A 25,368-nucleotide genomic window follows, 5' to 3' on the forward strand; every position below is an offset into this window, starting at 1 on the left:
GAGCTGCATGAACTATTTGTATATTTTGGAGATTAATCCTTTGTCAGTTGGTTCCTTTGCAAATATTTTCTCCTGTTTTGTTTCATGCGTTTGTCACTCTGTGTTTTTCAGGACTCCCCTCCATTAGTTGTGTATGAAACTTTCAAGAAGAGAGCCTATCAGCCATGTCATATTTCAACTTACCCAAAAGAGACTATTTTTAATGAGTGCTGTATTCATTTTTTCCATTGCTTCCATAACAAATTAGCACAAACTTAGCAGCTTCAAATACCCCAAATTTATTATCTCACTATTTCTGTAGGTCAGAAGTCCGGTGAGCTCAGCCAGACCTCTGCTTATAGATTCACAAGGTTGAATCAAGGGCTGGGCAGCACTGTGATGCTTTCTGAGGCTCTGGGGGAAAATCCATTTCCTTACTCATTCCAGTTGTTGGTAGAATTTACTTCTTTGTAGTGATAAGACTGAGGTTCCCATCTCCTTCCTGGCTGTCAGCTGAGGGCTATTCCCAACTTCTGAAAGCCACTTGCATTCCTTGGCTCATGGCCCCCTTCCTCCATCTTCAAAGTCAGCAAGGGAGGTCAAGTCCTTCTCACATTTCAAGTCTCTCCTCCATTCTTTTTTTCCATTACTGACTATTCCGCCTTCCTCTTTCACTTTTAAGAACCCATGTGATTACATTAGTCCTGTCCAAATAATCCAGAATAATCTTCCTATTTCAAGGCCCACAACCTTAATTCCATCTGCAATGCCTTTTGCCCTGTAACATAACATACACAGGCAGAACACCAGATATTAGGGTTTGGACATCTTTGAGGGGACATTATTCTGCTACCACAAGTACCATTGCAGCTCTCTCAATTTTTTAGTTACCAATTACACTAACTGTAGCTGAGGATTTTTGTTATAGCTAACATTCATTATGTCGAGTTGTTCAGTTTTGAATAGTCAGCATGATAGAACCTCATGCCAACACCAATTTCTACAGAAAAGAATTCAGCATAAACCTGAAATTAACTTGCTAGTGTCCACCATATCACATGGAAACAAGTACTTGATTTGCTTTGTGAATTGCTGAAGCAATAAGAAAAAGAAAATATCTTCCTTCACCCACATTGTTCTCATAGAAGAGAATGTTTTCTTGGAAACAGCCTCACTTTGCTCTCATAATAAAAGCCTGGGCTTTGCATATTGCAAGTAACCCAGGAACTCATTACACTGGCTCCTGTTTCTGGTATACGGCTTCACCTGCTTCTTTCCACCATGACCTGCTTTTTGTGTGTTTATCTTCCTTCTTGTTTAAACAGAGTATAATGAATCAATCTCTTCCATAAACTTTGTACTAGATACTCTTCTACGTCTTGATAGCATTCCATATGGCTTCCCATCCATTCATTTTATCTTTAATAAGTCATGCATCCTTATTTATCTGGATCCAATCCTTTACCAGATACAGTATCTATGGTGCAATCTACATAAAATGGATCCAGACATATATTCCCGTGTTCTTGTAACTAGTTGTCCCTCTAAAATGTATGCTGCAACGTCACATGAGATTTTCTGACAAGAGTTGATCATGTGATGGACTAAGGTCTTCACAGAAGTCTAAAAGCCAATGATCAGTTCATTCTATAATTATGTAGTTTTTAAACTGCAATAAAGAACACTGCTGATATTTTCCTTACGCTTTAAAAGGAATTGTATTTTTGTTCCCTAAAATATACCAGTCCAAATATACATACAGCTCAATATCTAAAAAAACAAACAACCCAATCAAAAAATGGGCATAAGACTTAGATAGATATTTCTCCAAAGAAGATATACAGATGGCCAACAAGCACAGGAAAAGATGCTCAATATCACTAATTATTAGAGAAATGCAAATCAAAACCACAATTAGGTATCACCTCACACCTATCAGAATGGCTATCAAAAAGTCTACAAATAATAAATGCTGGAGAGGGTGTGGAGAAAAGGGAACCCTCTTGCACTGTTGGTGGGAATGTAAATTGGTGCAGCCACTATGGAGAACAGTATGGAGGTTCCTTAAAAAACTAAAAATAGAACTACCATATGATCCAGCAATCCCACTACTGGATGCATGCATCCCATTGTTCATTGCAGCACTATTTACAATAGCCAAGACATGGAAGCAACCTAAATGTCCATCGACAGAGGAATGGATAAAGAAGATGTGGTATATATATACAATGTAATATTACTCAGCAATAAAAAAGAATAAAACAATGCCATTTTCAGCAACATGGATGGACCTAGAGATTATCATACTTAGTGAAGAAAGTCTGACAGAGAAAGACAAGTATCATATGATATCACTTATATGTGGAATCTAAAAAGATGATACAAATGAACTTATTTACAAAACAGAAATAGACCCACAGACATAGAAAACAAGCTTATTGGTTACCAAAGGAGCTTATTGGTTATCAAAGGGGATAGTGAGGTGGGGGGGGGGAGATAAATTAGGAGTTTAGGATTAACATATACATACTACTATATATAAAATAGGTAAACAACAAGGACCTACTGTAGAGCACAGGAAACTATACTCAATATCTTGTAATAACCTATAACGGAAATAACATATATAACATAGATATATATAAAACTGAATCACTTTGCTGTATACTTGAAACTAACACAACATTGTAAGTTAACTATACTTCAATTTTAAAAAGTTTTTAAAAATAGAATAACATGTCCTTTAAAAAAGAAAAAGATACCATCCCACACACATACACACACAGACGTATTTCAAAATTCAGAAAATCAACACTCCCCCAGAATAATGTTTCCATAGATTGTAATCATCTCTCTGGTGGCTCTTTGACAAAGAGAATAATCAATATTCACAAAAGGTTGAAAAGATTGGGAAAGCCATGCCCTCATACACCTAATACAGAGATCTTAAATAACATCTTCTCTTTGATCATCATTTCACATTCTATGCAAGTAAATACTTTCATTATTTAGCAAGAAACTAATTAATTGCCTAATGAGTCACCAAACTCCCTTTATAAATTAACACCATTAATTACACTCCCTGTAATCTTTTGTGTGTGCCAGGACAAACTGATCATTAGTGAAACTTGTCAAACCATGATATTTACACAGAGCAATCTAAAATTTGGAGAATATAACTTTGACTCTTTTCGGTTCTACAGTTACCCATAACATAATACAACCATACAATTGTGAAATAAAACTGGGATCATTAATATTTTGGGTTTTGTTCTTAAATACCTAAATAGTTGTATAACGAGGTATTTGCATTTACGTTTTCTTTTCTTTCTTTCATAGACAAGAAGAAAAATTATATTTTATTTTTATTATAAAATTTTTTTCAGAAATAAAACAGAGGATATTATATACCCACAATCTAGAATTTACAGTTGGTAATATTTTACCATATTTATTTCATCTAAATGAATGCTATGGTATTTTAAAGTAAGTTGCAGGCAGCATAACAGCTCACTCCTAAATATTCTGATATGCATCCCTCAATTTTAGGAGAATTTTAAAATGAAAACTTCTTAAATTAACTAGTGAATTCAAAATGTCATTTATCTTTTCACACTTGTAAAGTGAAGAAATGCTGAGTCAATTTACATATATAGACATTTTTCATTGAAAGGGAGACCAAAGTTCAACCAGATTTAATTCTATCCTATTGTATGGAGAAAGATCTCAAAGAAAGTGCCTTTTCTCTTTTAATATTTATTCATCTACACATTTCACATGAGTTGCACCATCACAAATTTTAGATGTTACATAAGTTTACATCCAGATCTTTTACTATTTTTAACTCTTGAGGGTGTGACTGATTCCCAGTTGCTTGTCTTTGCCGACCCTATTCCCTCTGCCTGGAATGTCTTTTTACTTCCTCCTGTACACATCTAAATCCTACTCCTTTAATTTCAACATTGCTCGCCCAGAAAGCTTTCTCTGATTCCTCCCTGATGAATTAAGATGCTTTTTCAGTGGTTCCATAGTTGTGATACCTCTGTTGTTACACTTATACACCATCTGAAAGGTGTCTACTTCCCTTATTAGATCATCATTTCCATGGGGTAAGGACAGACTTTGATTCATTTTTTCCAGTGCTTACTACAGAAGCACCACACTGTAGGCACATAACATCTTTGTTGAACTGTTAAAGGGACAATAAAGATGATAATGTTGGACTAGATAGTCTCTAAGATATCTTCCAGCTCAAAATTTCATGAGACTTCATAGAAAATAGTTCATTTAGCCCTCTTAGATAACAATCTTTATAAATTCCTTCATGACAGTGTTGCTCTTTGTTAGTAGACCTACATGTTTGAGATATCAGGGTCAGTGTTCTTTAAAGGTAACGTAAGTGATTCCCTTTCCTGACATTATTAGTCTAGCCATTCAGAGAACTCTTTCCTAGTATAAGACACCTACAAAGGCTGAATTAATATAAAAACCTTCTTTGTTAAAACATGGCTTAGCTGGCTACACATTAAAGGAATAAATCTGAGACCAGAAATTATTCCATAGGATCAGTAGGCACTGCATTTGGGGCTTACGTTAGAGGCCTCTACTGACTTATTGGCTAAGACCTTGGATTTTGATTGTATTCTGGTAACAAAAGATGAGTCTGAGACCTGATGAAGTGGGAAACTGGACTGGAAACTCCTGTATAAGGTCAGGATCCCCAAAATATGAAGCCCTTAGTGAGTGAACAAGGAACAAAAGTATCTTTCAGAAAGAGATTGGCTTGTTTCACTCCTGGCTGCATTTAGAGTTGGACTAGGAAACAACGGAGAAAAAGATTCTTCTCTGACAATTTCTAACCACAAGCTCACATTCATGTGTGGTCTAATATGTGGTCTTAGTTTAAAGTGGAACTAGATCAATAGTTCCACTAGGCACCTTGCAGAAAACAGAAATTTTGGAAGAATGCACATTACATGAGTACCTTATAAGTTCTTTATCATAAATCATTAGACACACAAGGAAATAAGCCCCCTAGTGTGGTAGTCAGTATTGACAAGCAAAGTCTGTGGTTATTTTAATATCAAATGCAGAATACAGAATATGTCTAAGAAGGAAAAAGAAAAGAGATTAAAATGATACTTAAGATAAAGAAACTATCAAAATTAAATAGGAAGATCCCAAAATCTGAAAAATAGAATAATCAAAATTAGCTTAATGGATGGATTAAAGAGCCATTAGACAAAGCTGAATAAAGAGTTGGTGAACTGGAAAATATATTTGCAGAAGTTAACAAAACAGCAGTAGAAAAACAAAGAAAAGGAAATCATATAAGACATAAAGATACAAAGGGTAATGTGAGAAGTTCCCATACTTGTCTACTTAAAGTTCCAGAAAGAGAGAATAGGAGAATGGGGGAGAGCAAATTTTCAAAGACAAAATAGCAAAACATTCTCACCACTGAAAAAAGACACAGAACCTTACACTCCAGAAATCAAATGAACTCATACCTAGATACAGAATGAAACTGCAGAACATCAAAATCAAAGAGAAACTCTTAAAAGGAGCCAATGAGAAAAACTAATCACCAACAAAGACTGAGAACTGATTTGTCAGCAACAACAATGGAAGCCAGGGTGGAAAAGTAAAACAATATCCTTAGGAGCTAAAAGTAAACAATTCTCATCCAAGGATCATAAGTCCAGAAAAAGTATCTCTGAAGATTGAGACTGAAATAAATACCTTTTCAGACAAACAAAAACTGAGAGAATTCACTATAAGTAGATTCCAATGTAAAGAAAATCTTTAAAAAGATGTATCTCAGGAACGGCTTCAAGATGGCGTAAGAGTAAGACGTGGAGATCACCTTCCTCCACACAAATACATCAGAAACACATCTACATGCGGAACGACCACTACAGAACACGTACTGAGCAATGGCAGAACACCTCAGACCTCCCAAAAGGCAAGAAACTCCCCATGTACCTGGGTAGGGCAAAAGAAAAAAGAAAAAACAGAGACAAAAGAATAGGGACGGTCCCTGCACCAGTGGGAGGGAGCTGTGAAGGAGGAAAGGTTTCCACACACTAGGAAGGCCCTTCATGGGTGGAGACTGCGGGTGGTGGAGGGGAGAAGCTTCGAGGCCACAGAGGAGAGCGCAGCCACAGGGGTGCGGAGGGCAAAGCGGAGAGATTCCCGCACAGAGGATCGGTGTCACCCAGCACTCACCAGCCCGAGAGGCTTGTCTGCTCACCCGCCGGGGCGAGCGGGGGCTGGGAGCTGAGGCTCAGGCTTCGGAGGTCGGATCCCAGGCAGAGGACTGGGGTTGGCTGCGTGAACACAGCCTGAAGGGGGCTACTGCGCCGCGGCTAGCCGGGAGGGAGTCCGGGAAAAAGTCTGGACCTCCCTAAGAGGCAAGAGACTTTTTCTTGCCTCTTTGTTTCCTGGTGCGCGAGGAGAGGGGATTCAGAGCGCCGCTTAAAGGAGCTCCAGAGACGGGCGCGAGCCGCAGCTATCAGCGCGGACCCCAGAGACGGGCATAAGACGCTAAGGCTGCTGCTGCCGCCACCAAGAAGCCTGTGAGCAAGCACAGGTCACTATCCACACCACCACTCCCAGGAGCCTGTGCAGCCCGCCACTGCCAGGGTCCTGTGATCCAGGGACAACTTCCCCGGGAGAACGCATGGCACGCCTCAGGCTGCTGCAACGTCACGCTGGCCTCTGCCGCCACAGGCTCACCCCGCACCCGTACCCCTCCCTCCCCCCGGCCTGAGTGAGCCAGAGCCCCCAAATCAGCGGCTCCTTTAACCCCGTCCTGTGTGAGCGAAGAAGAACAGACGCCCTCAGGCGACCTACACGCAGAGGTGGGTCCAAATCCAACTCTGAACCCCGGGAGCTGTGCGAACAAAGAAGAGAAAGGGAAATTTCTCCTAGCAGCCTCAGGAGCAGCGGATTAAATCTCCACAATCAACTTGATGTACCCTGCATCTGTGGAATACCTGAATACACAACGAATCATCCCGAATTGAGGAGGTGGACTTTGGAAGCAATGATATATATTTTTTTTCCCTTTTTCTCTTTTTGTGAGTGTGTATGTGTATGCTTCTGTGTGATTTTGTCTGTATAGCTTTGCTTTTACCATTTGTCCTAGGGTTCTGTCTGTCCGTTTTATTTTTTTCTTCTTTTTACTTAAAAAATTTTTTTTCTTAATAATTATTTTTTATTTTTATTTTAATAACATTATTTTACTTTATTTTATCTTCTTTCTTTCTTTCTTTCTTTTTTTTCTCCCTTTTATTCTGAGCCGTGTGGAGGACAGGCTCTTGGTGCTCCAGCCAGGCATCATGGCTGTGCCACTGAGGTGGGAGAGCCAAGTTCAGGACACTGCTACAAAAGAGAACTCCCAGCTCCACATAATATCAAAGTGGCAAAAATCTCCCAGAGATCTCCATCTCAATGCCAAGACCCAGCTCCACTCAACAACCAGCAAGCGACCCTGCAGGACACCCTATGCCAAACAACTAGCAAGACAGGAACACAACTGCATCCATTAGCACAGAGGCTGCCTAAAATCATAATAAGGCAACAGACACCCAAAAACACACCACCAGAAGTGGACCTGCCCACCAGAAAGACAAGATCCAGCCTCATCCACCAGAACATAGGCACTAGTCCCCTCCACCAGGAAGCCTACACAACCCACTGAACCAACCTTAGCCACTGGGGACAGACACCAAAAACAATGGAAACTACGAACCTGCAGCCTGCAAAAAGGAGACCCAAAACACAGAAAGTTAAGAAAAATGAGAACACAGAGAAACACACAGCAGATGAAGGAGCAAGGTAAAAACCCAACAGACCTAACAAATGAAGAGCAAATAGGCAGTCTACATGAAAAAGAATTCAGAATAATCATAGTAAAGGTGATCCAAAATCTTGGAAATAGAAGGGAGAAAATACAAGAAACGTTTAACAAGGACCTAGAAGAACTAAAGAGCAAACAAACAGTGATGAACAACACAATAAATAAAATTAAAAATTCTCTAGAAGGGATCAATAGCAGAAAAACTGAGGCATAAGAATAGATAAGTGACCTGGAAGATAAAATAGTGGAAATAACTACTGCAGAGCAGAGTAAAGAAAAAAGAATGAAAAGAATTGAGGACAGTCTCAATTGAGGTCAGAGACCTCTGGGACAAAATTAAACACACCAACATTCGAATTATAGGGTTCCCAGAAGAAGAAGAGAAAAAGAAAGGGACTGAGAAAATATTTGAAGAGATTATAGTTGAAAATTTCCCTAACATGGGAAAGGAAATAGTTAATCAAGTCCAGGAAGCACAGAGAGTCCCATACAGGATAAATCCAAGGAGAAACACGCCAAGACACGTATTAATCAAACTGTCAAAACTTAAATACAAAGAACAAATATTAAAAGCAGCAAGGGAAAAACAACAAATAACACATAAGGGAATCCCCATAAGGTTAACAGATGATCTTTCAGCAGAAACTCTGCAAGCCAGAAGGGAGTGGCAGGACATATTTAAAGTGATGAAGAAGAAAAACCTACAACCAAGATTACTGTACCCAGCAAGAATCTCATTCAGATTTGATGGAGAAATTAAAAGCTTTACACACAAGCAAAAGGTAAGAGAATTCAGCACCACCAAACTAGCTTTACAACAAATGCTAAAGGAACTTCTCTAGGCAGGAAACACAAGAGGAGGAAAGGACCTACAATAACAAACCCAAAACAATTAAGAAAATGGTAATAGGAACATACATATTGATAATCACCTTAAATGCAAATGGATTAAGCTCCAACCAAAACACATAGACTGGCTGAATGGATACAAAAACAAGACCCGTATATATGCTGTCTACAGGAGACCCACTTCAGACCTAGGGACACATACAGACAGAAAGTGAGGGGATGGAAAAAGATAATCCATGCAAATGGAAATCAAAAGAAAGTTGGAGTAGCAATTCTCATATCAGACAAAATAGACATTAAAGCAAAGAGTATTACAAAAGACAAAGAAGGACACTACATAATGATCAAGGGATCAATCCAAGAAGAAGATATAAAAATTATAAATATTTATGCACCCAACATAGGAGCACCTCAATATATAAGGCAAATACTACCAGCCATAAAAGGGGAAATCGACAGTAACACAATCATAGGAGGGGACTGTAACAACCCACTTTCACCAATGGACACATCATCCAAAATGAAAATAAATCAGGAAACACAAGCTTTAAATGAAACATTAAACAAGATGGACTTAATTGATATTTATAGGACATTCCATCCAAAAAAAACAGAACACACATTCTTCTCAAGTGCTCATGGAACATTCTCCAGGATAGATCATATCTTGCATCACAAATCAAGCCTTGGTAAATTTAAGAAAATTGAAATCGTATCAAGTATCTTTTCCAACCACAATGCTATGAGACTAGATATCAATTACAGGAAAAAATCCGTAAGAAATACAAACACATGGAGGCTAAACAATACACTACTTAATAACCAAGAGATCACTGAAGAAATCAAAGAGGAAGTCAAAAAGTACCTAGAAACAAATGACAATGAAAACACAATGACCCAAAACCTATGGGATGCAGCAAAAGCAGTTCTAAGAGAGAAGTTTATAGTTACACAAGCCTACCTTAAGAAACAGGAAACATCTCAAATAAACAACCTAACCTTACACCTAAAGCAATTAAAGAAAGAAGAACAAAAAAATCCCAAAGTTAGCTGAGGGAAATAAACCATAAAGATCAGATCAGAAATAAATGAAAAAGAAATGAAACGGTAGCAAAGATCAATAAAACTAAAAGCTGGTTCTTTGAGAAGATAAACAAAATTGATAAACCATTAGCCAAACTTATCAAGAAAACAAGGGAGAAGACTCAAATCAATAGAATTAGAAACGAAAAAGGAGAAGTAACAACTGACACTGCAGAAATACAAAGGATCATGAGAGATTACTACAAGCAACTATATGCCAATAAAATGGACAACCTGGAAGAAATGGACAAATTCGTACAAATGCACAACCTTCCGAGACTGAACCAGGAAGAAATAGAAAATATGAACAGACCAATCACAAACACTGAAATTGAAACTGTTATTAAAAATCTTCCAACAAACAAAAGCCCAGGACCAGATGGCTTCACAGGCGAATTCTATCAAACATTTAGAGAAGAGCTAACACCTATCCTTCTCAAACTCTTCCAAAATATAGCAGAGGGAGGAACACTCCCAAACTCATTCTATGAGGCCACGATCACTCTGATACCAAAACCAGAAAAAGATGTCACGAAGAAAGAAAACTACAGGCCAATATCACTGATGAACATAGATTCAAAAATCCTCAACAAAATACTAGCAAACAGAATCCAACAGCACATTAAAAGGATCATACACTATGATCAAATGGGGTTTATCCAGGAATGCAAGGATTCTGCAATATATGCAAATCAATCAACGTGATACACCATATTAACAAATTGAAAGAGAAAGCCATATGACCATCTCAATAGATGCAGAGAAAGCTTTCAACAAAATTCAACACCCATTTATGATAAAAACCCTCCAGAAAGTAGGCATAGAGGGAACTTTCCTCAACATAATAAAGGCCATATATGACAAACCCACAGCCAACATCGTCCTCAATGGTGAAAAACTGAAACCATTTCCACTAAGATCAGGAACAAGACAAGGTTGCCCACTCTCACTACTATTATTCAACATAGTTTTGGAAGTTTTAGCCACAGCAATCAGAGAAGAAAAAGAAATAAAAGGAATCCAAATTGGAAAGGAAGAAGTAAAGCTGTCACTGTTTGGAGATGACATGATACTATACATAGAGAATCCTAAATATGCTACGAGAAAACTACTAGAGCTAATCAATGAATTTGGTAAAGTAGCAGGATACAATATTAATGCACAGAAATCTCTTGCATTCCTATACACTAATGATGAAAAATCTGAAAGTGAAATTAAGAAAACACTCCCATTTACCATTGCAACAAAAAGAATAAAATATCTAGGAATAAACCTACCTAAGGAGACAAAAGACCTGTATGCAGAAAATTATGACACAGATGAAAGAAGTTAAAGATGATACAAATAGATAGAGAGATATACCATGTTCTTGGACTGGAAGAATCAACATTGTGAAAATGACTATACTACCCAAAGCAATCTACAGATTCAGTGCAATCCCTATCAACTACCACTGGCATTTTTCACAGAACTAGAACAAAAAATTTCACAATTTGCATGGAAACAAAAAACACAAAGAATAGCCAAAGCAATTTTGAGAAAGAAAAACGGAGCTGAAGGAATCAGGCTCCCTGACTTCAGACTATACTACAAAGCTACAGTAACCAAGACAGTATGGTGCTGGCACAAAAACAGAAATATACATCAATGGAACAGGATAGAAAGCCCAGAGAGAAACCCATGCACATATGGTCACCTTATCTTTGATAAAGGAGGCAAGAATATACAATGGAGAAAAGACAGTCTCTTCAATAAGTGGTGCTGGGAAAACTGGACAGCTACATGGAAAAGAATGAAATTAGAACACTCCCTAACACCATACACAAAAATAAACTCAAAATGGATTAAAGACGTAAATGTAAGACCAGATACCATCAAACTCTTAGAGGAAAACATAGGCAGAACACTCTATGACATAAATCACAGCAAGATCCTTTTTGACACACCTCCTAGAGAAATGGGAATAAAAACAAAATAAACAAATGGGACATAATGAAACTTAAAAGCTTTTGCACAGCAAAGGAAACCATAAACAAGATGAAAAGACAACCCTCAGAATGGGAGAAAATATTTGCAAATGAAGCAACTGACAAAGGATTAATCTCCAAAATTTACAAGCAGCTCATGCAGCTCAATATCAAAAAAACAAACAACCCAATCCAAAACTGGGCAGAAGACCTAAATAGACATTTCTCCAAAGAAGATATACAGATTGCCAACAAACACATGAAAGAATGCTCAACATCGTTAATCATTAGAGAAATGCAAATCAAAACTACAATGAGGTATCATCTCACACCGGTCAGAATGGCCATCATCAAAAAATCTACAAACAATAAATGCCGGAGAGGGTGTGGAGAAAAGGGAACCCTCTTGCACTGTTGGTGGGAATGTAAATTGATGCAGCCACTATGGAGAACAGTAGGAGGTTCCTTAAAAAACTAAAAATAGAACTACCATATGACCCAGCAATCCCACTACTGGGCATATACCCTGAGAAAACCATAATTCAAAAAGAGTCATGTACCACAATGTTCATTGCAGCTCTATTTACAATAGCCAGGACATCAAGCAACCTAAGTGTCCATCAACAGATGAATGGATAAAGATGATGTGGTACATATATACAATGGAATATTACTCAGCCATAACAAGGAATGAAACTGAGTTGTTTGTAATGAGGTGGATGGACCTAGAGTCTGTCATACAGAGTGAAGTAAGTCAGAAAGAGAAAAACAAATACCGTATGCTAACACATATATATGGAATCTAAAAATAGAAAAAAAAATGGTCAGAAGAACCTAGGGGCAAGACGGGAATAAAGATGCAGACCTACTAGAGAATGGACTTGATACAGGGAGGGGGAAGGGTAAGCTGGGACAAAGTGAGAGAGTGGCATGGACATATATACACTACCAAACGTAAAATAGTTCGCTAGTGGGAAGCAGCCGCATAGCACAGGGAGATCAGCTCGGTGCTTTGTGACCACCTAGAGGGGTGGGATAGGGAGGGTGGAAGGGAGGGAGATGCAAGAGGGAAGAGATATGGGAACATATGTATATGTATAACTGATTCACTTTGTTATAAAGCAGAAGCTAACATACCATTGTAAAGCAATTGTACTCTAATAAAGATGTTAAAAAAATATAGAAGGAAATAAAATACTATTTAAAAAAAAGATGTATTTCAGGAAGAAGAAAAATTATAAAAACATACACTTAAGATAAAACTATATGATAATAGCACATAATTTGGAAGCAAAGTATTTCAAAATGCTTACATTATTTGAGAGCGGGAAGTTATTGATAACATTAAACTTTCTTAAATATACATGAAAAAATTCTAGGTTAATCACTAAAGAATTAAATATAACATGTATCTTCCAAACTAGGGGGAGGGAGGATGAAATGAGGAAAAAAGTTTCAATCAATTCAAAAGAAGCCAACAGAAGGTGGAAGCGGGGAGTTGAAAGGACACACAGGAAGAGCTGGTGAAATGAAAAGCCCAAATAAGATGGTAAAATTAAATTCAAATACTGTATATTTATTATCATAATTAATGAATTGGCTAAACTCTTCAGTTAATAGACAAAGCCTAACAGAATAAATAACAAGAAGAAGTCCACCTGTGTCTCGTTTATAAAAGATACTCCCAAAACATAAGTAAACAGAAAAGTTTAATAGAAGAATGGGAAAAGATAAGGAATTGCTGTTTAATGGATTTAGAGTGTCAATTTTGCAAAATGAAAATTTTCTGGCGATTGGTTTACACAACAATGTAAATACACTTAACACTACTGAACTGTACATTTAAAAACATTTAATATGATTAATTTAATATTATGTGTATTGTATGATAATTAAAGATTTTTTAAGGATGGGAAAAGATGTGCAAGGCAAATACCAAAGAAAAAAGAACTAATGTTGTTTATTAAATATTATTTTAATATAATAATTTTATATTATATATTAGTTAATATTTTTAACAGCTTTATTGGAGTATAATTGCTTTACAATTGTGTGTTAGTTTCTGCTTTATAAGAAATTGAATCAACAATGACTAATGAAATAATGATCACTTTTGTCCATTATATGTAGAGTGAGATTAATTCCTGTCCAAATGGTCTCAATACACTGTATGTGTTTACATAAAAAAATTTTTTTAAATAAGAAATTGAATCAGCTATACATATACATATATCCTCATATCTCCTCCCTCTTGCATCTCCCTCCCACCCTCCCTAACCCACCCTTCTAGGTGGACACAAAGCACCGAGCTGATCTCCCTGTGCTATGCAGCTGCTTCCCACTAGCTAGCTATTTTACATTTGGTAGTATATATAAGTCCATGCCACTCTCTCACTTCGTCCCAGCTTACCTTTCCCCCACCTGTGTCCTCAAGTCCATTCTCAACGTCTGCGTCTTTATTCCTGTCCTGCCCCTAGGTTCTTCATAACCTTCTTTTTTTTTATATTCCATATATATGTGTTAGCATACGGTATTTGTTTATCTCTTTCTGACTTACTTCACTCTGTATGACAGACTCTAGGTCCATCCACCTCACTACAAATAACTCAATTTCGTTTCTTTTTATGGCTGAGTAATATTCCATTGTATATACGTGCCACATCTTCTTTATCCATTCATCTGTCGATGGACACTTAGGTTGCTTCCATGTCTTGACTATTGTAAATAGAGCTGCAATGAACATTGTGGTACATGTCTCTTTTTGAATTATGGTTTTCTCAGGGTATATGCCCAGTAGTGGGATTGCTGGGTCATATGGTAGTTCTATTTTTAGTTTTTTAAGGAACCTCCATACTGTTCTCCATAGTGGCTGTATCAATTTACATTCCCACCAACAGTGCAAGAGAGTTCCCTTTTCTCCACACCCTCTCCAGCATTTATTGTTTGTAGATTTTTTGATGGCCATTCTGACTGGTGTGAGGTGATACCTCGCTGTAGTTTTGATTTGCATTTCTCTAATGATTAGTGATGTTGAGCATTCTTTCATGTGTTTGTTGGCAATCTGTATATCTTCTTTGGAGAAATGTCTATTCAGGTCTTCTGCCCATTTTTGGATAGGGATGTTTATTAGTTAATATTTAAAACAAAAGTAAACTAGAAATAAAGAAGCCTGCTTCATATCAATGGAAGGCTTGATTTACCAGGAAATATAACATTTATAAACTTGTATATACCCAATAACATATTTTCAAAATATATGAGGCAAAAAAATTCATCCTCAGAGTGGGATATTTTAAGAGATATATATCAGAAAGTAATAGGTCAAATAGATGAAAAATCATAGATACAGAATACATGAACCACACACCCAATAAGCTTAACCTAGTAGACACTATAAAACACTGTACTCAGAAACTGGACAGTACACATTCTCTGGAAGACCATATAGGATATTTATCAAAACTGACCCCAATATAAGCCATTAAGTCTCAACACACTTTTAAAACTTAGTATCGTGCAGACCACATTCTCTGATCATAACCAACTGAGAAATCAATCACAAATTTTTTTTAAAGCATAGCTTTAAGGACATTATCTACTTCATTCAGATTGTTGGGAATTTAAGGAGTTCAGTAAATAGCACCTCCCTCTTTTTTAAAAATGTCTTTGAATATATTCAACTATCAAGGCAAGGCATTTCCCTATATAAAACATTATAATCTTCCCACTACTCCAGTTCAATAAATGACTTTACTCAGTGGCCCCGTTTAGAACTGTGAGTGACCACCAGACCCCAAGGAACACAAGCCACAGGTCCCTGTGCAGCTGCAACGGTGGAGGCGCACAAGAGCACCAACACTACCACAAGCTCATCTGCAGTTTTGTAGTTTTGTTTTTGTAGTTTCCCACTTGAACTTGGAACTAATTGAGAAATTACATAAGGAGTCAGGCAGATGAAGAGAAAATAATCATTTTATTAAGCAGAAAGTTTTTTGGAGAACATGGTCTATGTATGTATCAATGGGCTTGCTTATTGGATCCTTTGAATTTTACATACTCCCTAAAACTGCAGGTGATACCCACAAGTACAGAGCCTGCTCCTCCAAGCTTACTGCACGGTCAAGGGCAAAACAATATGCATGCTCTCTGCAGACAGACAGATCCCAAAGACAGGTCTGAGGAAGACGCTGATGTGCACGTGCCCGGTCATTCTCAAACTCACAAACCAGGCAAGTCACTCATCCACAGGGAGCGAAGAGCTGGTAGGTTAAAGAGATGAAAAGAGCGTTATTCTGCTACACAGCTCTCCACATGGAAGCGTGGAATGACTGATGAAGAACTCCCTAATACTCACTAAGGAGGAAATGTGCATTTTTTGTGAAGACCAGGGTGAGACACATGGGGAACATGGTGTTCTCAGCATCTTTACCTCCTTCCTGGAGCTGGGCTGTGATGTTGAGTTCACACTGCACTTTAGCTTTCAGCACAAGGACAATCTGCTCTTCTATAGTAATGGTGCCATCAGAATCCAGCTGTAGACATGAACAAAATACAAACGGAGAAAAACATGCCTATTACTTTTTTTAAAAGCCACGATACAACCTTTCATTATTTCACCTTCTAATATAATTAAAAATTAGTTTTGATGTGAAGTTATCTGAAATAGTTCTTTATCTGAATCAAAATTCAAAAACCCATCAACGTATAAGATTTTAGAATAATCATACTTTTACCTGATTAGCCTAAAGAAAAAAATCCCCTTTGTTAAAAGTTTAAAAACCCAGAAATTTTTAATTTAATTAGGTAAGTCTAATAGATATAATATAATCAGAAAAAATAATAAACATATTGAAAATTTCCTGAAATGTTACAAAGACCAATATTTATTAATCCTCTTACAATATGTCAGTTATGGCACATAGAAAGGAGAAATGGCCTAGAAGACTACGCTTAGCTCTACTGAAAATTTACCAGTGAAACTGGGCAAATCATTCCATGTTTTGGGGCTTTGGTTTACTCATCTATGAAATAAGAGGGTTACACCAAATGGTCTCTAGTTAACTTTTTGTCTTTTTACCTCCAGCTATATTGAGATATTATTGACAGATAACATAAGTGAGTTTAAGGTGTACTATGTAATGACTTGATACATTTATATATTGTGAAATGACTACCACAATAAGGTTAGTTAACACCTCCTTCCCCCCACATAATTACCTTTTATGTGTGTGTGTGATGATAAAATTTTAGATCTACTCTCTTAACTTTCAAGTATATAATAAAACTACTGTTAATTATAGTTACCATGTTATACACTAAATCCCCAGAACTTAGTCATCTTATAGCTAGAAGTCTGAATGCTTTGACCAACGTCTCCCTATTTCCCCCACCTCCCAGGCCCTGGCAGCCACCATTCTACTCTCTATTTCTATGAGTTCAGCCTTTTTAGGTTCCAAACAAGTGAGAACATACAGTATTTGTCTTTCTCTGTCTGACTTATTTCACTTAGCCTAATGTGCTCAAAGTCAATCCATGTTGCACAAAAGGCAGGATTTCCTTCTTCTTTACGGATGAATAATATTCCTGTGTGTGTGTGTGTGTGTGTGTGTGTGTGTGTCACATTTTCTTTATCCATTCATCCATCCATGGACACTTAGGTTGTTTCCATGTCTTGGCAATTGTAAACAATGCTGCAATAAACAAAAGGGTACGGATATCTAAACTCTGAGATAGTGATTTCATTTCCTTTGGATATTATCCAGAAGTGAGGTTGCTGGATCATATGGTAGTTCTATTTTTAATTTTTTGAGAAACTCCATACTTTTTTCCAGAGTGGCTGTACCAATTTACATTCCCACCAACAGTGCACAAGGGTTCCCTTTTCTTCATATCCTCACCAACACCTGTTGTCTTGTCTTTTTGATGATAGCCATTCTAACAAATGTGAGGTGATATCTCACTGTGGTTTTGAGTTACACTTCCCTGATGATTAGTGATGTACCTATTGACCATCTGTATGTCTTCCTTGGAAAAATATCTATCCAAGTCCTTTTCCCATTTTTTAATTGGATTGTTAATTTTTGCTATTGAGTTGTATGAGTTCCTTATATATTTTGGATATTAACCCTTTATTAGATAGATGGTTTGCGAATATTTTCTCCCATTCCATAGGTTGCCTTCTAATTTTGCTGATTGTCTCTTTTGCTGTGCAGAAGCTTTTTACATTGAGGTAGTCTCAGTTGTTTATTTTTGCTTTTGTTGTTTGCGTTTTTGGTGTCATATCCAAAAAAATCATTGCCAAGACCAATGTCAAGAAGCTTTTTCCCTGTTTTCTTCAGGTGGGTTTACAGTTTTGAGTCTTACATTTAAGTCTTTAATCCATTTTGAGTTAATTTTTGTGAGTGGCATAAAATAGGGGTCCAATTTCATTCATTTGTATGTGACTACCCAGTTTTCCTAACACCATTTATTGAAGAGACTGTCTTTTCTCCAGTAGGTATTCATGGCTCTCTTGTGAAAGAAGAGCTGACCATGTATGCGTGAGTTTATTTCTGGGCTCTTGATTCTTTTCCATTGGTCTATGTGTGTTTTTATGCCAGAACTGTGCAGTTTTGATTACTATAGTTTTGTAATAAAGTTTGAAATCAGGAATTGTGATGCTTCTAGCTTTGCTCTTCTTTCTCCGGATTGCTTTGGCTCTTCAGAGACTTTTGTGATTTCACATGAATTTTAAGATTATTTGTTCTATTTCTGTGAAAAATGCCATGGTAATTTTTATAAGGATTTCACTGAATCTCTAGATGGCTTTTGGTAGTATGGACATTTTAACAATATTAATTTTTCTGATCCATGGACATGGGATACCTTCCCCTTAATTTCTGTTTTCTTCAGTTTATTTCATCAATGTTTTGGAATTTTCAGTGTACAGATATTTACTCTTTTGGGTTAAATTTATTCATTATCTTTTATTCTACTGTAAATGGAACTGTTTTCCTTATTTCTTTTTCAGAAGTTTGCTGTTAGTGTATACAAACACAACTGATTTTTGTATGTTGATTTTGTATTCTGAAACTTTACTGAACTCATTTATTAGTTTTGATAGCATCTTTAGGGTTTTCTAAATACATGATCATAGCATCTTCCATTAGACACAGTTTTACTTCTTCCTTTCTGAGTTAGATGCCTTTTATTTCTTTTTCTTGACTAATTGCTCTGGCTAGGACTTCCAGTACTATGTTGAATAGGAATGGTGAGAGTGGGCACTCTTGTCTTGTTCCTGGTCTTAGAGGGAAAACTTTCAACACTTCATCATTGCATATGATGTTAGCTATGATTTGTCCTTTTTGCATTAATACTGTGACTCTATAATGGTAAGATGCATCAACATATCCATTATCCATTTAATCAATATTTGTTAAATACTTTTTATGTGAAAAATAATATGCTTAATATTTTATAGTGAAGATTTTCATTTTCAATTATTTTTATGTAGTACAGTTTCTTCAAATAGAACACCTCATGAGAAAACCTCGTGTGTGTGTGTGTGTGTGTGTGTGTAAAATAACAGAACTTCTCTGGCTGAAACCTAGGCAGAGGCAACTGCAGAATCATACTGTCTCACTAATCTGAACCTTCCTTTATACCTGAACTTGCTCTGAAAAACCACAGGGCTTTTTAAAGCATTGTCAGAAAAAATCACTATTAATAGGAATAGAAAGATGTATAACAACATTTTACAGGACTCCAACACAATGCTTCTTTCTCCTGGGTATCTTTCACTAGATACCTTCATACGTTTTCCCACCCTGGAGCATGTTTCTAACATATAACACATGAATAATAAATGTTTGTTGGATGAATTCACCTAGATTTAGTTTTAACACTACCAGCATTAAAAGGCAATTCTATTATGGAAAACTTCAATTTCAAGGAAATATCTCTTAAATATGATAAAACATTCGTAAGTATTTGTTCAAAGTATGGTGCTTGGACCACCTGAATCTGATGCCTATGTAAAATGTAGATTCTTAGGCTGCACACCCACCCAGTGAATCAGAATTTTTTTCTGGAGGTAGAGATCGGTAATTTTCATGTTTCACAGGAACCCTTGATTCTTGTACTTACTTTAATGGGTTTGAGAACAAACATATTTGAAGGTACAAGTTGATGATGAAGATCACGCTATTAGTCAAGGTTCATTCAGAGGAGCAGAACTATTAAGAGATTGAAATAGATTATAGATAAAAAGATAGAGGTAGAAATAGAAATAAAGCTAGAAATAGAATAAAGTATTTGTTACAGGGATTTGACCTATACAGTTGTGGGAGCTGGTTTAACAGTCTCCAGAAGGCTAATATTTTTGTCTGATGCTGAAGCTAGAAATCTGTAGGTCAGGTAGTCAAAAGGAGAAGATGAGTGTAAAGATAAGGAGAGTGAAAACAAGCTGGAACCATCAGCATGAGCTAGAAACCATGAGGACACACTGGAATCCGTGTGAATTCTTGGTGCCTCCAACCTTCATGCTGGGGGTGCCCAGCAGAAGAAGCCGGCACTCTCATCATGGACCTAAATACATACTTGGCCAAGGAATCAGGTAAGTTAAAGGAGGACCCAGGGAAAGATGACATAGTTGCAGGCCTGGCTGCTATCCCTCTCCCAGCCAGCAGACAAGCAACAATGTCCATGAGATACAGAAGTGCCTGCTTTGACTATCTGAGTGTAAAAAACAAAATAGCTGCTGCTTCACCTTTGCCCTCAAACACTCATGAAAAAATGTCTCTTGTGGCTCATCTTAGCCAAAAATATGAAGGGAAGGGAATTCTGGGAAATACAGTTTAACATAGCCAAGTTGACATTACAAAGCCACCAAAATCCACATCTGTCAACTTGGCACCCATATACAGCTCTTTAAACCACACAATTTCCAGAAAACTCAATAACAAAGTCATGCTTCCATCTAACATGATACAGTTCATTTGGTACCAAGAGTGATTCCAGAGGGACAGAGTTTTAAGGAGGGAAAAATCTGTATTTCTCATCTATAGCTGTGTAACAAATTAACCCAAAACTGTGTGGCATAAAACACCAAACATTGCTTATCTCGCAGTTTAGGAGAGGATTAGCTGGGTGCTTCTAGCTTAGAGTCTCTTATGAGGTTTCAGTCAAGACTTTAGCCATAGATGCTGTTAACTAAAGACTTGACTAGGACTGAAGGATCCACTTCCAAGATGGCACACTCACATGGTTATTGTCAGGGGGCCTCAGTTCCTCAGTAGCTGATGGTTCTCTCCATTTGAGTGCTTGAGTGTCTACAACATGACAACTGGCTTCCTACAGAGTAAGTGATTCTAGAGAGAAAGAAAGGAGAAAGCTTCGATGCCTTTTATGATCCAGTCTCAGATATCACTTACAGTCAGTCCCATCAGATTCTACTGGTTAAAAGCAAGTCACCAACTTTCATTCCAGGGGAGAGGAATTAATCTCTACCTCTTAAAGAAAGATATCAAAAAATCTATAAATATATTTTTTTCTTTCTCTAAAAAAAATTTTTATTGAGATAATATAAAAATTTTTATTGAGATAATATTGGTTTATAACATTATATAAGTTTCACGTGTACAACATTATATTTCTAATTCTGTATATCCTACAATGCATTCACCACCAAAAATTTACTTTTCATCTGTCACCATACAGTTGATCCCCTTTTTTTTTTTGGCTGCATTGGGTCTTCGTTGCTGCGCGTGGGCTTCCTCTCTGGTTGCGGTGCGTGGGGGCTACTCTTTGTTGTGGTGCACGGGCTTCTCATTGCGGTGGCTTCTCTTGTTGCAGAGCATGGGTTCTAGGCGCATGGGCTTCAGTAGTTGCGGCACATGGGCTCAGTAGTTGTGGCACGCAGGCGCTGGGGTGTGTGGACTTCAGTAGTTGGCGGCATGCGGGCTCAGCAGTTGTGGCGCACGGGCTCTGGGGTGTGCAGGCTTCAGTAGTTGTGCGTGCACGGGCTCAGTAGCTGTGGCTCACGGGCTCTAGAGCACAGGCTCAGTAGTTGTGGTGCATGGGCTTAGTTGCTCCACGGCATGTGGGATCTTCCCGGGCCAGGGATTGAACACGTGTCCCCTGCATTGGCAGGCAGATTCTTGACCACTGCACCACCAGGGAAGTCTCCAGTTGATCCCCTTTATCCATTTTGCCCTCCCCCTGCCACTTCCCCTTGATAACCACTACTCTGTTCTTTATATCCATGCATTTGTTTTTGTTTGGTTTGATTTGTTCTTTTTTTCTTTTTCTTTTCCACATATGAGCAAAATCAAAAGGTATGTATCTTTCTCCGTCTGACTTATTTCATTTAGCATAATACCCTCAAGGTCTGTGATGTCACAAATGGCAAGATATTTTTAAACAATCACAATTTTCTGCAGGTGGTCATCTGTTTTCTAGAACGAGAATACTGAAAATTATGTTTTCTGTGGATTTGTTAGCAATAATAGGGTCCAGAGCTTTGCATTTCTGTTTTCTGTTAGGGACTTAGAGATTCTTTAATCAAATATGATAATAAAACCTATCAATTTACCTAAATTGACAACCTCTCAATAATACAATCCTTTGCCATCCCCAAATCTTTAATATCAGGCTGCAAATAAAATTATCCTCTAGAATTGTTCTTTAAGGAAAGAGGGAAAACAAATCTTTTAATGTTGTGCAATAAGACATTATGGACTGAACATTAGAAATAGAAAGATGTTTACATTTCTAGCTATAGGAAGTACACTTAGAGATTATTGATAATCAAGATTTTAAATGACATAAAATTATAGACTGTCAGGTTAAACTGAAATGAAGGATACAGAAACAATATCTGTCATAAGAACTAGTTTTAGCATCAAAAAATTGCCTTATTCCTGAAAATTATGAATTTATTATTTATTATTTTCTAATGTATTTGTAATACAAAGAGTAGATCAGTAAAAAGGTATATAGTTTAAAGATTTCTGGATAGTAGTCATAGTTCAATGCCCGTATTTATTTTAATGTGAAAGGAGAAAATAAAACTAATTTTGGGGATTGGAATACACACCATAATTTAGCTATCAGGCTAACACAATGCAGATTCTGAGTTAAAAGCAGCTACATTAAAAGTGAGCCATAATAAAGACACAGACCTACTAGAGGATGGGCTTGAGGATATGGGGAGGGGGACGGGTGAGATGTGACAGGGTGAGAGAGTGTCATGGACATATATACACTACCAAATGTGAGATGGATAGCTGGTGGGAGGCGGCCGCATAGCACAGGGAGATCAGCTCGGTGCTGTGTGACCGCCTAGAGGGCTGGGATGGGGAGGGTGGGAGGGAGGGAGATGCAAGAGGGAGGAGATATGGGAACATGTGTGTATGTGTAGCTGATTTACTTTGCTGTAGAGCAGAAACTAACACACCATTGTGGAGCAACTTCAATAAAGATGTTTAAAAAAAAAAACAAAACGTGAGCCATAAAAATCTCACTTATCAAAAAGGGAGGACGAAATGGAAAGAGACGAGCCAAGTGAGTGGGCCGGGAGGAAAAACTGACTTCTTCCCATCTATCCTCTAGAAACACTCAGGCACCATTCAAATTCGTTGGCTTTATTTTTATTTTATTTTATTTTTTTCTGGCTGTGTTTTCAGTTCAATAGTTACTTTCTTTTACTTCAATCCCAGAAAACACTGGGTAAGCTGTGACCAGGTTTCAGAACTATACATTTGATTCAGAGAAATCTGACCTCAAATATTAAACATGAACATTTCAAGTCACCCCTTGTACCATTTTTACCTGAACAAATTCATTTTTGTTTCCTTTTGAGCAGATGTAGCCTTTTTACCGGGATAACCTTTTCAGGCACATAATCATCAAATAAACTACAGCTTCTAAAGATAATTTTGTTCTAAAAAATGTGGCCAGTTTAACCAGGAGCAAGTTTGATTAGCATGTGCTAATTGATGATCTGTTAAATTGATTTTTAGTCATTGCAAGTGAGAGTAAGAAAATGTTTCCTTTATATTGTTTTCTTTTCTACCTTTGTTACAGAAACAAGTGTTCTTTACCATAGAGGGACATTAAAATCACAGTGTACTTAAAAGAGAAGAACAGTTTTCATATTCAATGTCTATTACTCCAAAAGCAACAATTGCATCCAAAACAAAGTGGTACATTTAGAAAAACAGATGTTAGCAATTTTTCCTGGGCAAGTGATCATTTACAATTTGAAATTAAATGTTAAATTTCAATCTGTCACATATTTGATGGCTAAAAGCTGTAATTTGATCATGTATATTTTATTAAAAGTACGTAGAGTTATCCTTATAGATATTAATTGTTAGTGCCAGTACATGTGAATCTTCATAATTACAATATTCACATATGTTCCATTTTCAAACAACCATGAATCCATAAATTAGATGTAGTATACAAAAAGAAGCATTCCGGAATTTCTACTTCTGGCATTGATGGAGTATATGCATTTCCCTCTATTCCTCCCAATGAGTACAACTAAACACTCTGGACATTATATATAAAATGAACATAAGATGACTCTGAAAAGTGGAGAGCAAAATATAGACCAGCTAGAGACCTCAGATCCTGAAGAACAATACTGTGGTAAATTCTCTGGGTTTTCTTTTTATCTCATATATTCCGAACTTGGAGTTGGAGAAGTGGGCAACTCTGAAATACCAACAGGTGCTGGCCAAAAAAAAAAAAAAAAAAAAAAGGCCTCAAGAAAACCCTGCTCTCTATAGCAAAGAAAGGAAAGGGGCAGCCTGACAAGACAGAAAACTTATAGACAATAACATCTTAACCCAAGCCAAACACCACAGAAAAACTGCAGTCCTACCCCAACCCATACCTACCAAGGCCAAGTGGAGAGCCTAGACTTCCATCCTTGAGAGGCTGTAAGGAGGGGTCCCTACCCCCTCCCCAGAGTGGTTTCAGAGCAAAGTAGAGAGTCGTTACTTCTACCCACAGTGGCCTGTAACAAGGCCCTTCACAGTCCCCCCATCCCTGGTATCAGTGGAGATTACATGGGGAGCCTAGACTTTCACCCCGAGCTGGCAGTAACGAGATGCCCCTACATCCCCTGCACTGGGGTGGTGTCAGAGAAGACCTAGTGGAGAGTCAGTCTAGCAACAATGAGGCTACCCCACTGTGGTGTCAGTGAAGACCACATGGGGAGCAGAATTCACACCCCCACCCAGCAGTAACAAGGAACTCTCCAACTTGAGTGCAACAGATGCTGGCTAGGGAACCTCAACTTCTACCTCCACTGAGCAGTAACAAAGAGATGCTCCCATTTCCTCAGTTATATTAATACCAGATAGTTGACTTCTGAGCAAACTACCAGAGACCAAGAGGGACATTATATAATGATAAAAGGGTCATTCCCTCAAGACATAGCTATCCCAAATGTGTATACATCAAAAAAGAAAAAAACATGTGAAGCAAAAACTGATAGAAGTGACAGAAGTAACAGACAATTCCACAATTATAGTTGGAAACTTCAGTACTCCTCTCTCAATTGATAGAACTAGACAGAAGATCAACAAAGATACAGAAGAACTCAACCAAGAGGATCTAATAGATGTTTATAGAACA

General features: G+C 37.4%; 1 protein-coding gene across 1 annotated transcript in view; it reads right to left on the minus strand.

Moving 5' to 3' along the window:
* PTH2R (parathyroid hormone 2 receptor) overlaps nucleotides 1-25,368 on the minus strand; it is a 108,070-nt gene that overhangs the window by 56,240 nt on the left and 26,462 nt on the right. The window contains exon 2 of the mRNA XM_068543799.1: nucleotides 16,172-16,274. Within this exon, the coding sequence (XP_068399900.1) occupies nucleotides 16,172-16,274 (103 nt within the window). The remainder of the gene's footprint in view (nucleotides 1-16,171; nucleotides 16,275-25,368) is intronic.

Source organism: Eschrichtius robustus, chromosome 5, assembly GCF_028021215.1.
Source record: "Eschrichtius robustus isolate mEscRob2 chromosome 5, mEscRob2.pri, whole genome shotgun sequence".
Classification (NCBI taxonomy): Eukaryota; Metazoa; Chordata; class Mammalia; order Artiodactyla; family Eschrichtiidae; genus Eschrichtius; species Eschrichtius robustus.